The sequence below is a fragment of the Lonchura striata genome, chromosome 2 (genome assembly GCF_050655825.1).
Source record: "Lonchura striata isolate lonStrDom1 chromosome 2, ASM5065582v1, whole genome shotgun sequence".
In the NCBI taxonomy this organism is placed as follows: Eukaryota; Metazoa; Chordata; class Aves; order Passeriformes; family Estrildidae; genus Lonchura; species Lonchura striata.
This window is the reverse complement of record NC_140704.1, coordinates 8,298,604-8,312,214: the sequence shown is the minus strand read 5'-3', so window position 1 is coordinate 8,312,214 and position 13,611 is coordinate 8,298,604. Positions and strand designations below refer to the sequence as shown.

At 42.5% G+C, this 13,611-nt stretch overlaps 1 protein-coding gene across 6 annotated transcripts in view; it reads right to left on the bottom strand.

The window, feature by feature from the left end:
* RBM33 (RNA binding motif protein 33) overlaps positions 1-12,944 on the bottom strand; it is a 98,394-nt gene extending 85,450 nt beyond the window's left edge. For all 6 annotated transcript variants that reach the window (XM_021526558.3, XM_085563541.1, XM_021526561.3 and 3 more), the window contains exons 1-2: positions 12,693-12,944; positions 944-1,022 (exon numbers count right to left, since the gene is read on the bottom strand). In XM_021526558.3, the coding sequence (XP_021382233.2) occupies positions 944-1,022; positions 12,693-12,720 (107 nt within the window). In that variant the 5' untranslated portion in view covers positions 12,721-12,944. The remainder of the gene's footprint in view (positions 1-943; positions 1,023-12,692) is intronic.
* Positions 12,945-13,611: the final 667 nt, after the last annotated feature.

Sequence of the window (13,611 nt, the reverse complement as noted above, 5' to 3'; positions counted from 1 at the left end):
CTCAGCATCCAACCCTCTAACGGCTGAACTGGCCTGACAGAGCAGACACTGCTCATCAGCAAACAGCAGAACACCCTGGATGTACCAGAGCTACTGCCCAAATTCCTCAGTCACACACTCTCCTGCTGCAATGAAAGCTACCCACTCAACCTAGCAGAAAACCAAGGAAGAGCAAACTCATGCCTCTGGAATGACAATAAATTTAGAGCCGTTGATGTACTCCAAGGGCTCAGCTCAGTAGAAACTACTTACAGTAAAATTTGTTTACTACAATCACTTAAATGATTATTAGAGAAGACAAATCTACTTGGAATATTTTTTTTCTCCCTTTCAGAGTGAAAACCGCTGGCAAAGTCTGAACAGGTCTATTACTACAAACAAATCATAGAAAAATAACAGAAATAAGTAAAATGTTTTCTCCCAGAAAGAGTAGACCAGTTTAGCTAGCAGCTTGATTCCTGTCTCATAAAAGAATATACATTATCCCCTAAAATAACCCAGAGCACACACACTTCTCTATCTTTAGTACAGTCATGTTGAAGAAGCCCGTGCCTAAGCTCTCCTTCTCTTCTTCAATTTAAAACTGAAGTAGAAGTTTGAGGATAGGAATTTAAACATCAAGTAAAAAAAAATTAAAAATTAAGTTGACCAAATTTAAGTACTAGCAAATTCTACTTAAACCACTTACGTCTACTGAATATTTAAAAGCAAAGCCAAAACATTAATTGCAAAATTACACACCAATTTTAAATGGCATCTCTTCACAATATTCTATATTCCTCAAGGCAAGTACATGTCTGGCACAATCTAGCATTGGCTGACACATGCAAAACAACCAACATCTTCATTAGGATCTAAATGTTAGAGTACAAAATGCCAGAATGAGAAAACAGAACAATGCAATTCAGCATACAGAAACTGAACAGGAAAATATTCTACCCACCTGTCCCAGTCATCATCTCCAGCTCTTCTTCTCCAAGACCTTTCTGCACCAGGCTTATCAAACTGATCAAAGTCATCATCTGTAAAAAAAAGTGACTACATTAAATAATTCTTACTAAAACTGAAGCACAGAACAGAACTCTCCAACTAGTTAGTTAGAAAGTGGCATGTTCATTGACAGCACCAGGTACACTTTGGGATTAACCTCCCAAAGATGTGCAAAATTCAGAGCTCTGGCTCCCCATTTAGTCACAAAAGTCTTACATATTCATATAATTACCCAATACACCTATACAAATGCATTACCTAACCCTACCTACACCCACTTTGTATTAAAATGCATTAAAATGAGTCCAAGTTCTTTTTACACAGTTTCTTGATTGAATTAAGTCAGCAGGCTTCAAAATGGGTCTGTGGTCTTCTGAGATCAGAGTGACCTTCTACTTCTGCCTTGTTGGCAGGCTTTGGACCGCTTGGCTATAGCTCAAGTTTCAGGACCCAGGTGCAAGTCACAGTTTCTTCATTTTCACAATAGCTCCAAATATTTATCCTGCTTCTTCAAACACAGTAAGACAAGTAAGTGATTTATATCTTAGCCTTAATTACTCTATCTGCTAATAATTAACTATTCCCCAATACTTCTACTCTTCTTGGTATACACCTCATCATTATAAATTGTTTTTATCCTCCTAACTAAATCTACCTAAACTCTTAACTCTTTCATTTTCTTTAAACCTTTGATTCAAAATGAGGGGTTGCCAAAGCAACCATACAGATGGGATTTTCTGGGTGGGTGTCAGGTGTGCATGTTGTTTAGAAGATGCAAAAATACCTTTTTCTACTTTTCAATTAATATGAAGAAAACAGACGAATACCAGCACAGAACTACAGAATCATTAAGGTTGGAAAAGACCTGTAAGATTGCCAAGTTCAACCATCAACCAGCTCCACCACCATGCTCACCATTAAATCATGTCCTCAGTGCCATAGCCACATGTTTTTTGAACCTTCTAGGGATGATGACTTCACTTCCCTAAGAAACCTGTTCCAAAGCTTTATAATCCTTTCAAATATGTAATCTAAACCTCCCTTAGCATAACTTGAGTCCATTTCCTCTCACCCTGTCCCTTGTTACCTGGGGGAAGAGAAAGACCACCTAGCTACAGTCTCCTCTTAGGTGGTCCTCCCAGACAAACAAGGTCCCCCTGAGCCTCCTTTTCTCCAGGCTGACTCCAGCTCCCTCAGCTGCTCCTTGTCAGACTTGTGCTCCAGAGCCTCCACCAACTTCCCTGCCTTTCTCTGGACACACTCCAGCACCTCAGTGCCTTTCTTGTAGTGAGAGGCCCAAAACTGAACACTGAATTTGAGGTGTGGCCTCACCAGTACTGAGTAAAAAGGAAAGAGCACAGCCTTTGCCTTGCTGGCCACACACACAAACCTTCTTGGCCACCTGGGCACGCTTCTGGCTCATGGTCAGCCACTATCAAGTGACATCTCCATGCTTCAACAATAAAAAACCCAGAATGTATTACACAGCTTTGCCTTTCCTTTTCTCACTGTTGCAACAAGGATCATCCAAGGGAAACAGAGCATGAGGTAAATCACTGGCAAAATGTGCCACTGAAGGTCATTCCAGGAACAGCAGCTCCCCAGAAATGCATGAAACTGAGGAGCAGTGGAGGTGGTTTAGCATCATCTGCCAAATCTTTGCTTGTCTTGGAGGCCACAAACTCATCCACTAACACTGAGCCTGCAAAAGCACTTTGAAAATAGGAGTAAACGTCAGGACAGCACAGGGCAGGTCAGCAGCAGCAATGCAACAGAGAAGAGAGAAGTCAGGTGGAAAAACCATCAGTCATCTCAACTGGGGCAATAAAACCACCAGAAGCCACCTAAGATTACATTCTGTACCTAAACATGCCCTTGCCTTCCAAGAAACAACTGCTGCTCCATATTTCTCTCAACAAATACCCTAATTTAGCCCACCACTTCCTCTTGCATAGCTTAGTTTGCAAATGACAATTTTGCTATTTAAAAATATAAAAACTTCAATTTTTCTGAGAGAATATGCAAAGGTCATTTGCTCTGTTCAGACATGTTTTGTCACATGGAAACTGGAAGCACACACCTTCATATATACACACTCAAGCTCCACTCTCCCCTTCTCTCACTACAGCCCAACAGAGAATGCACACCTGGATTCACTCTTTTCACACATTTTAACAACTTTGGTAAGAATCTAGCAAGTGGACAAAAGTTATGCTCAACACAGAGGGAAACCTGCTGCAGTTTAATAGCCTGCAAAATGCAGGTCAAGCAATCCAGCACTTGCAGTCTGACACTGAACTGGGGTCACTGAGATGTCATAAATCCACTCACTCTCCTGAGTCTATTTGCATTCAACTCCTTGACCAATTACACTTCCAAGGAACAACTGTTTTATTCAGCTGTGTTTTTTGTTTGATTGGTTTCTTTAGTAAACCTCCAAAACCAAATCTGTCTTCAGCTCTTTACACTCAGCCCAGTATCCGTAAGTGAATATTTCCCATACGCAATGACAAACCTATTCACTTCTCACTTCATCTTGTCAAGATATCAGTGTTAGTGACTGATGGAAGTATAGAAGAATGTAAAAATATTAAAAAGAGAAAATCCAGATCTTGCAACATCACTATATTAAGAACACTGAAACCAGAAATTTCAATCATAAATAGATATGAAAGAAAGAGTGCTCAGTATGCATTATGATTCAAGTGTGGCAACACTTATTTTGAAACAGTAGCTAGAAATAATTCTCTTTGATGAGGTTTTCCCCTTTACTATCAATAGATATGTCTGTATTTTAATTAATCATTTATATTTAACTGATTTATATAAGCTAAACCCATTGAAAACAGTTGCTTTACATTTCTCTGCTCAAACATCTACATATTGCAACCCATTCCTATTTTAATCACAAAGGAAAAGCAAACAAATACACAAGTACTTCCCATCTTTCTCTTGAACACTAAATTAACTAATTTTGTGGTCTCTGGGGAAAAAAAAAAGGCCACATTGCTCTCTTTATGGTCCTTCAAAACCATGCTGCAGTGCCCTAGTGCACTGACATTTTAAGGGCACAAATATCCTACACTGACATTATTCTTACAGCTGGATTACAGTAATCCACTGACGTGATGTAACCACCACCAAAGATAATTTTTTAAGGTAAGTAACTGGTTTGGCAGCAATCCAAATAAAAAGTGTCCACATATTGCCTAACACAGCTCAAGACAATGACCACCATTGTTACTATATGACATGTGAAAGAACGATGAAAGCTGTTGTTATTGCAAAGATAAAAAAGAGAGAGTTTATTTTCTGACTCTAGCATTTATACTTTTCTAAAGGTGACAGTGGATTGCAGGGTGAATGTGCCACCTCTCCAACAACACTGGAGACTAGTATATTAAATTAAACTACTAGTATATTAAATTTCTCCGCCTCTATGAAGGAATGTAAAACAATAGGTTGTTTACAGAAAGTTGTATGATAAAGTTCTCTACAAGAATGTAAACTCAGAAGACTTTAGAAAATCTTAAGAATCAAAGTGACACACCATCAGGAAGACAGTAAATTCTTTTTAAACTATACCTGCTTGCAACATATATTTTTTCATGCCAGGCACCCCTTTAGCACTAGAGTTGCATTATAAACCACGAGCCCTTGAAGATGTGAGCTCTTAGCACACAATCCTTCCAGAGATGGACCTTCGCAGCAGGCAGGTTTAAATCCAGACAACACAAAATTACACAACAAACCCTTCTTCTCTCCACAGCACAGTGAAACACTTTTTGATACAACTCATGGTTTACTTTTCCAACCCAGATTTTCAAAGTTTCACAGCCATAAAAATGTTTTAACCTATTACTGCAGCTAGTGAAGAAATTATAACAAAGGACAGTCCAAGCTCCTGGCAAGTTTCTGAACCTGACCACTGAGCAAACATCAGGAACCTCCATGCTCCAGATCTTCCAACCCCTCCAAATTTCCCACATCTTATTCTTTATTTATGAGCAACTTCTACCAAAATTCAGAGCTGAATCATATCCAGAAAAATACTTTTCCCAAGTGCCCTCTAGCAGCATGCACACAAAATCCTCAAAAATGACTGGTCCATTTGCCTGTAGTGACCACACCTTGCAAGAACTGCTCCACACGTCCCCTTCAGCTCCCTGTTCTCTTCTCTTCTCTCTCCATCTCAACACACATAATATAAAGATCTTTGGGACAGAAGGTTTTCTTTTTTATGCTTATTTGTTCTGTGGCAGCTGACGCTGACAATGAGCATTACAAATTATGCTATTTTGACATTAACGACTGTCACAGCTCAGAGCAGGTTGCAGCTTTCCTTTAGAAAAGGAGGTCACAACAGTCACACACCTACAAACAGCATTCTGTGCTTTATTTGTGAGACAGCAGCTCTGAAATGAACTAAGGCCTTGCACCTGCAATGTGATGTGATACCTAACAGTCCTCATAAGGCATCATTTTCTTTCCATTTCTGAAGCCACATAGACCTTTATTTATCTTTGACCTGTCTAGGCAATAACATCATAAAATATCAATAAATAATAATCAATGTAACATTTATAGCTGCTTCTTCTTGAGAAACTTACAAGTCAATGTTTGCCTCATGGGTGGTTAAATGCCTGTAAAACATTAACTTGAACAGAAATAAAACCACTCAGCAGAGTTCACAAACACTGACAGCAACAGCCAGCTAGCTGTTTTTTGTTTGTTTTTTTTTTTTAATAATTCTCAGTATTACTGTGTGGAAGATAGTAGGAAAAAATTGAATGCTAGAAATGCATGAACATAAGCTTTTAAAGCATTAAAACGTCTATGGCAGGGAAGAAGTTCCGTATCTCTCCCAGCAGTCTCGGTGCAGCTGTACACAGCAACTGTTGCTAAGACATGCGAGGCGCTGGCCACAGCTCCTCCTCCCAATTCAGGCACCCGTGGCAAAGCTCACCACGACCGTGTTTGTGCATCAGCTGGGTACCAACTGGAAGATGCTCATAGGTGATCTCTAAACACATTAAGACACCTCTAATTTCCAGGCAAAACTAGTAAGTAAAACAAAATAAATCCACAGCAAAGCAAAGGAGACCTATTGAACATCAAAAAAAGCATTATCCGAGTAAGGAAGAAAAGGCCAGTTCTAGAGGGAAAACCCAAATCAATCCACCACTTGGCTCTTCCTACTGCAGCTCTAAGAAAATCACCATGATAACAGTGGCAGGGAAGCTTCAGGATGCCGCAGAGAAGGACTAACTCTGGCTGATTTGCTGGACCAGCCTGCTGTGCTAGGCTCTGGCCAGCTATGAAGTAAACACAAACATATTTGGGCCCACACTGAAAGTTTCCTATTTTATTGATATTTACCCTGGTGCTGCACCAGCAGTGATACAAGTTGCTCCATAGAGCTTATGTTCTGGTTCTACGATATACAGCCAAAACTGCTTTTTTCCTGTTCTATGGGAACAGATCATCCACACCAGAAATCCACAAAATGCAACCCTTGTTTATTCTCTGTCTGTGCTGATGGCAGTTTCTAACTCTGCGGATACCCCTTCGATAAAATCCTCCCTAATTTTTTCTGTAAAATGTAAGCATTAAGCTGCACAGCTAAGTCTCACAAGTGTAGGAGGTGAATCAGCAGAACACTGCAGAGCTCTTAACATCTTAAAATGGTACTAACAGCCTAAAAAGGTAGTCACACATAGCAACTGTTGCTACGATGAGTATTTTACTGCAGTGCCATGGCCAAGACTTCTTGAGTAAGGGAAACATTTGACAACTGGATTTTTAGTCCTCCCAGACCTACACCTGAAAGCTTTCTGGAACACTAACCAGGTGCCGTCTCATAAACCAGAACACTTTAAAATCTGTGTTCTGGTTTGCTTCAGCATTACACTTGCATGAACACAAAGCTTATTATTGTAGTTTTAGGCACTGAAATGATACTGAAGACTTCTCCTTATCAAAAACAAGATGAAAATGCCACAGTGATCCTATAGGTCAATGGATAAAAAAGTCCTATGTACTCTTTACCCAACAGGTCACTCCATGAAGTCACTGAAACTCACTGCTGTCAGGCACAATAAAAATAAACCCAATATGTTTCTGTGATAGGTGAGGGAGCTGGGAAAAAAAAATCCACAGAAAATTAGAGGAGAAAAGGTCATTTACCACATGAATAAACACCATTTCTCTGTTCTTCAAATAATACTGAATATACCAAGCCCATCTTGATCGATCCCATTCAAAACACTAAACATGACAACTTGGCAACATTCCAAGAGCAAGACTCCAGATTAAAAACATTTTACCCGATTGTTTTTATGTAATAGCATATTTCTACGAAATATTTTTCTTCACATTTCACTGTTAAAGGTTGCACAACACACAGGAATTGTAAAAACTTGATTTTCAGTACCTGAATGCATAATGTAAAAACAGCTGAACAGTGAACTGAATTTTGGTATCACTTGCTATGCAACACAAAATAACAAGTTTCATGAGCAATGTCTGTGCCTGCAGCACAGGCTGGCAATGTAACTGTACTATTAACATCAGTTTGACAAAAACTTCTGGTAACAAATCCAGACAGAATCTGGCAGGAAAAAACCCATGAGGTCAACAGGAATTTCTGAATCCAAGTCTGTGCCACAAATCCAACACTTCATGAAGCCCACTACAAATCTAGTCCCACTTATTTAAAAAAAAAAAAAATCAACCTTTCTATACCATCATAAAAAACCACATTTAGTCTTACTAACACATTATGCACAAATACACCACAGAAACAGTTTAGTTTATCTGTTCAGGAACAGACACCAGGCAGCCTTGATATTGGTAAACAATTACTCATAGAAGCCTTAAGTACCTGGTGACTAAGTATAACAACCTAACAATTGCCTAAGACACTCCTCACTTAGTGTATTTCATGTTGTTTTCAAATTATTCCTATAGATGAAGTTTAGCTTCCTCAAAGAAATAAAGCAAAAAAATAAGTTCTACAGGAGAGAAATTATTTTTATTTTCTTATAACCAACTCTTTTTTTAGAGTTTGTATGCAAAGCAAGTCACTAGCAGTATGCAAGATCAGAACGAATTATGATATGCTGTCTGGAACTGAAATTTTCTAATCAATGCTTGAAAGAAACAGGGCCTCTTCTTCCCTTTCTTTTTTAACTAATAAAGTACATTTAAACCCAAAACCACCAAGTCACAAAAAAAAAAAAAACAAACTACTTTCAAGTAAAAAGTAAAGACATTCAAAGTCTGATTGAACTAGAAAATAGATTTGCTTTGGAAAACCAAAGTGCTATAGTCCTTGTTTTACAAATGCTGAACAGAGAAGGAAGACCAGGAGTTTATATGAAATCCACACGAGCTTGATTCCCAAATGGATATGGACACTGATGAGAAACTGCAACTCTTCAGAAATTCTCCAGCACCTTTTACAGCAACCAAAAGTTATACTTAAAACTGAGGCTGCAGCACAACACAACATAACACAGGACAAATCACATCACTTACTTGAGGTTTTTTGGTCAAGTCTGCGACAGCCATCATCTTAAATTATTCTGACAAAAACCTCTATGTAATCTAAAATCTGAAGTTTAGTATTTGATACAAAATAGTTTGGCCTGGCTTTTGTAAAAATAACTCATACCAAGGCTATGTTTATTTCAGATGACCTGAAAAGAGAAGACATTCAGAAGAGTGGAACCTTGTCAAAAAAGCAGAGATTAAAAATTGCTCTGTTTAAAGGACATCTCCCTGCCCCAAGCACAATGAAGTAGCATTGTTTTTTGCACTAGCTCTTAACTACAATACTAAGTACAACACAAGGGCACTAGTTCTTGGTACACCCCTGAGCATATTATTTCATGAACTGTAAATTTTATAGATCCCTAAGACTTAGAGAAGTTTTAATGTGTGCATCAACCTAGACGCAAATGCAGCGTCTATTTCTGGTCCCTGGAGGCCACTGCTGAATAGCCTGAAGCACAAGAAGTTCAACTGCATTTGTCACACTGGACAATTTCTAGGCATCCTTGTACAGTGATCCACACCACACAGAATGTACCACACATGCTGTGCTAGCAGGATCAGCTTTGCTCCATTTTTTATTACCTGCTTCACAAGAGGCTTTTAAAGCCCTGACATTGCTGAGAGTGCAACAGCAAACCTCATACATGCTCAAATGAAATGAAGCTGCCGACAGCCTCAGTGGTAAAGAAACGCACATTTTGCTACTCTCCATGGAGGACTTCCAGAAGGGACATATCTGTCAATAGGACCCCCTCCAACTCCTCCCCCACTCCATCCCATGTCATGACTTACAACCCCAGGACATCTCCACCCAATGTCCTCTATGCCACTGATGTTCATCAGAAGTAAACTAATCTGAAAAGAAAATTTACAATAATTTTCCCTTACTGCAGTATGGCAAACAATGAAAAGATTTTCCTTGCTTTGTTCTGAACATGGTTTGTTGTTTAACCTGTAACCATCTCTCTCTCAGTAAAATGAGACTAATATCTAGCTGCACATTGACTGCAGTAAATATCAAGAAAAAAATCAGCATCTATATAAAATGGCTGCTACCGTATATGATCATTATATCATGTAACAGTCCAGGTTTGACGGGACCCTCCAACACCACCTGGTCTCCCATGAAAAAGGAAGCCTAGATGAGATAACTTATCAAGCACCCTGTCCAAACATATCCTGAAAGTCTCCAGTAACAGAGGTTCCATCATGTCCCTGAGGAAATTTTTCCAGTAAGTGTTTATCCTAGCTGTTAAGAGTCTTCCTTGAAGCAAGTGAAGCCTCTCCTGGTGCAATTTGTAGCCACTGTCCCTTGCCTGCTCTGCATGGATCCTTGTGAAGCGAAAGCCTCCATCCTCTCTGTACTCACCCTTTAACATTATGTTACTCAATATTCAGCGTTTCCTCTGGTTCTGTTTTTGTATACAAAATTGGAACAAAGTTTGGGAACCACTGCCTTATCAATGAGCAACTATGAGCCCTCAAGGTCCCTCATCACTAGCACACTCACCTTGACTTTTCAAGTTTCAACATGCAGCCATTCTAGAACTTCAAGCAGGCTGAATCAGGCTGATTAGATAAAGAATTTCTAAACTATTATGCAACTGTGAATTACTCCCAGAGACCTCACAGTCCATCACTTCAAAACTTTCGAGTTTGTGAAACCAAACACCAAAGGAGCCTTAACCTTCATCCTTACAAAGCTTTGCTGCACCAACGCATCTGGTCAGAAAAGCACCTGTGAATGCTTGATTCTAACGAATCCTGCCAGTATTGCCCCCAAGCTTTAAATCTATAAATGATCAATGAGTGCATACCTGCTATCCAGACACATCACCTTCCTTCCATCAAATACATTTAAATGTTCAGCCAATGCAGACATTCCACATTTCATTCTCAGACCTGTAACATACACTTACAGAGGACTTAAAATCTGCATCCTCAAAGCCAAAACTATCTAATTTTGTCAGCTGTTATGTTACAATATTATCAAATTAACATTCATTTATATTCCTAATACCTATTTTGTACTATTTTACCAACCATTACCCTTTTTTTTTTAAGAAAACCATGGGGTGGTGTTATGTCCATATTTTAAATGTCTTTATGGATGCTGTGATGTCCATATCCGTGTCTTTTCTTCACCCCAAAACTTCAAAAACTAAATCCAAAACATTAGTTTCTACAGTTAAAACTTTAAATGATCAAAACCACTCAGTTCAGAGCTTCTTTTGCATGCTACCACTACTGACTTTAGATACCAGTCCCATTCCAAAAACAGTTGCATATTCCATTTCTGTAAGTTCTAGGTTTTTTTTGACTGGGCTTTAAAAGTGTATTGAACGTCCTCAACCAGGAATTTTCCCTAAGTAGTCACATGGACATAAGTGTGTGACCTGTGGGTTCTTCCATTTAGCAAATGTTGCACCAAGACTGAACAAACACTGACTATATGGGGCAGGGATCAAATTTAAGTGGCCACCATTTACTGATGAGCACAGTGTAAATGCTGAACAAACAACTGCTTGTGCCCACTTAAAACAAAGGGATACAAATTCACTCCTGGACACAAATGGAATTCCAGAACAACAAAAATCAGCCTTGAAATGGCAGTTTCACCACTTTGTTGAAGGATATGTGCTGCAGCACGTGCCCTTGTACATGAAAGCATGTTCATTCAACTTGAAGCAGTTTTAAACATGAGAACCAAAATGCTTCAAAAGTGAAACTTTCTTTAAATTACTCCATCCTCATAATACCACAGAAAATTTCCACCTAGTACATGAATGGCAACCTTACTTCCACATCACAAGTGGAACCACAGATCTGAACCACAGAAATTAGCACAAAGATTTTTGAAAACTCACTCCAATATTGCAGTATATTTAACACTATTATAACAGTGCTCAAGATATTAAACTACTTGCTGTTTTACTAGTAGTGCTGTCCTTCCTAGCCTTATTCCCAAACTCAACTCCTAAATTTGGGAATTTCTCTGTAACATTTACCTTTATGTATGGCAAGACTTCCCATAAAAACATAATTATGTTCATGCGCCTTGTTACCCATCAAACCAAGCATGGAGCACAGTCAGAGCCCTCAGCTGAGTGAGCACAGAACCAATCACCCCTCTCCTCCTCGACAACAACTTACAGAGACTGAATCACCAAAACCTTCTGTACAGACAAGGACAAGTGGGTCAACTGACTACTCTGATCAATCTTTCTCAAAAACTGCTACTGCTGATGAAAGCAAGCACATAAACACACAAATCCTCTTAACTGTACCTCTCCTGAAGACTCTGCAGAGACCTCTGAAATACTTTCTTTTAATCACCCAACTAGATATTCTCATTTTAAGGTTTGTTTAATCAGAACCACATGGCTGTCTATTAAAATGCTGCGTGTAGAGGTGTCCGTAGTCATGCAGAAGCACAGTGCAACAAACACCTGACAATCTTGGAGTCAAACACTGACTTCATTTTACACTTCTGAAATGAGATATTCTACTTCTGCATAGTCTACGAAATAAATTATAACTACAGTGAAGATTAAAGTCGTGTTACTCAAGCCACACACCTGTACCTGTAAGAACTGTTAAAAAATACCCGCCATCCCTAGAGGTGTTTAAAGAAAGACTAGACGTGGCACTTAGAACCGTGGTTTAGTTGATACGGTGATATTGGTTATAGGTTGGACTGGATGGTTTCAGAGATGTTTTCCAACCTAACTGATCCTGTGACTCTGTGAATATCTTTCAATAAAACCCACCCACGTTCCCGGAAGCTCCCGCACCCGCGGCGAGGCCGCTGTCCCTCCGGGCCCTGCTCCGCCGAGCGGCCACAGCACCTCCCATCTCCACCTCCTCCCAGGACCGGAGCGGCGCTCCCGGGAATCTGCGGCGCCAGGGCCGCTCCTGCTGCCCCCGATCCGCGCCCCAACCCCGACCCCGCCGGCCGAGCCGCCCCCAGCCAGGCCCGCGGAGCCCGCACCCTGCCGGGGCCCGCCCCGCACCCCGGGCCTGCCCCGCACCCCGGGCCGGGGCCCGCACCCCGGGCCTGCCCCGCACCCCGGGCCGGGGCCCGCACCCCGGGCCTGCCCCGCACCCCGGGCCCGCCCCGCACCCCGGGCCTGCCCCGCACCCACCTGCGCCTCCTCCCAGAGCGGCAGCCATGGCTCTCCGCCCGGCCCAGGCGGCTGCGGCGGCGGGTCGCGGCAGCGCCGCGGTGCCGCCCGCCGGAGCGGCGGGTGCCGGTGCCGCGGCGAAGGACGCGGGCGAGGAGCCGGGAAGGGCTCGGATTCAGCGCCCGGCGGGCCCCGCTCCCGCCGCCGGAGAACAACAAACTAGCACAACATGGCGGCCGCCACCGCCGTCGCCGCCGCGCTGCATCCTGGGACGGCGGCGGACCTCGGTCCCTCCTCCGCGGCGGGGGCGGGCGGGCGGCGCGCGCCGCTGGTTGGTCGCTCCGGCGCCCCCTCGCGCGCACGCGCGGCGGCGGGAGGGCGGGGCGCGTGCGCGCGGCGGGGCGGGCGGGGCGCGTGCGCGGCGGCGGCGTGAGGGCGGAATGGCGGCAGGGGCGGGGCACGGCCACGGGCCTCGGACACATGGATACGGGCACAGACACACGGCCACGGGAACGGGCACGGACACGGTTCGCCGTCCCGGCTGCGTGCGGGGCGGCCGAGCTGTTGCTGGTGCGGGTTCCCCTGGCCTCGACAAACAGGGGCAGTGGGAGGGAGAGACTCCCGCGTGGGGGTCTGTGTATGTCTCTTGCGGACGTGGATGACTCCTCGTACCACCGCTGAAATAGGCGGCTCACGCTGAATCCCGGTCTCGGTTAGCTTGTGAAAGTCCCCCGAGATCATCGAGGCCAGCCCGTGACGAACACCAGCATACCAGTGGCACCTGGGCGCTGAGTGCCACGTCCAGTCTTTTTTAAACGCTTCCAGGAGCCGTGACTCCTCCACCACACTGGGCAGCCCATTACAGATCTGATCACACATTTTGTCTAACCTAAACTTCCCCTGGTGCAGCTCAAGACTATTTCCTCTTCTGCGATGACAG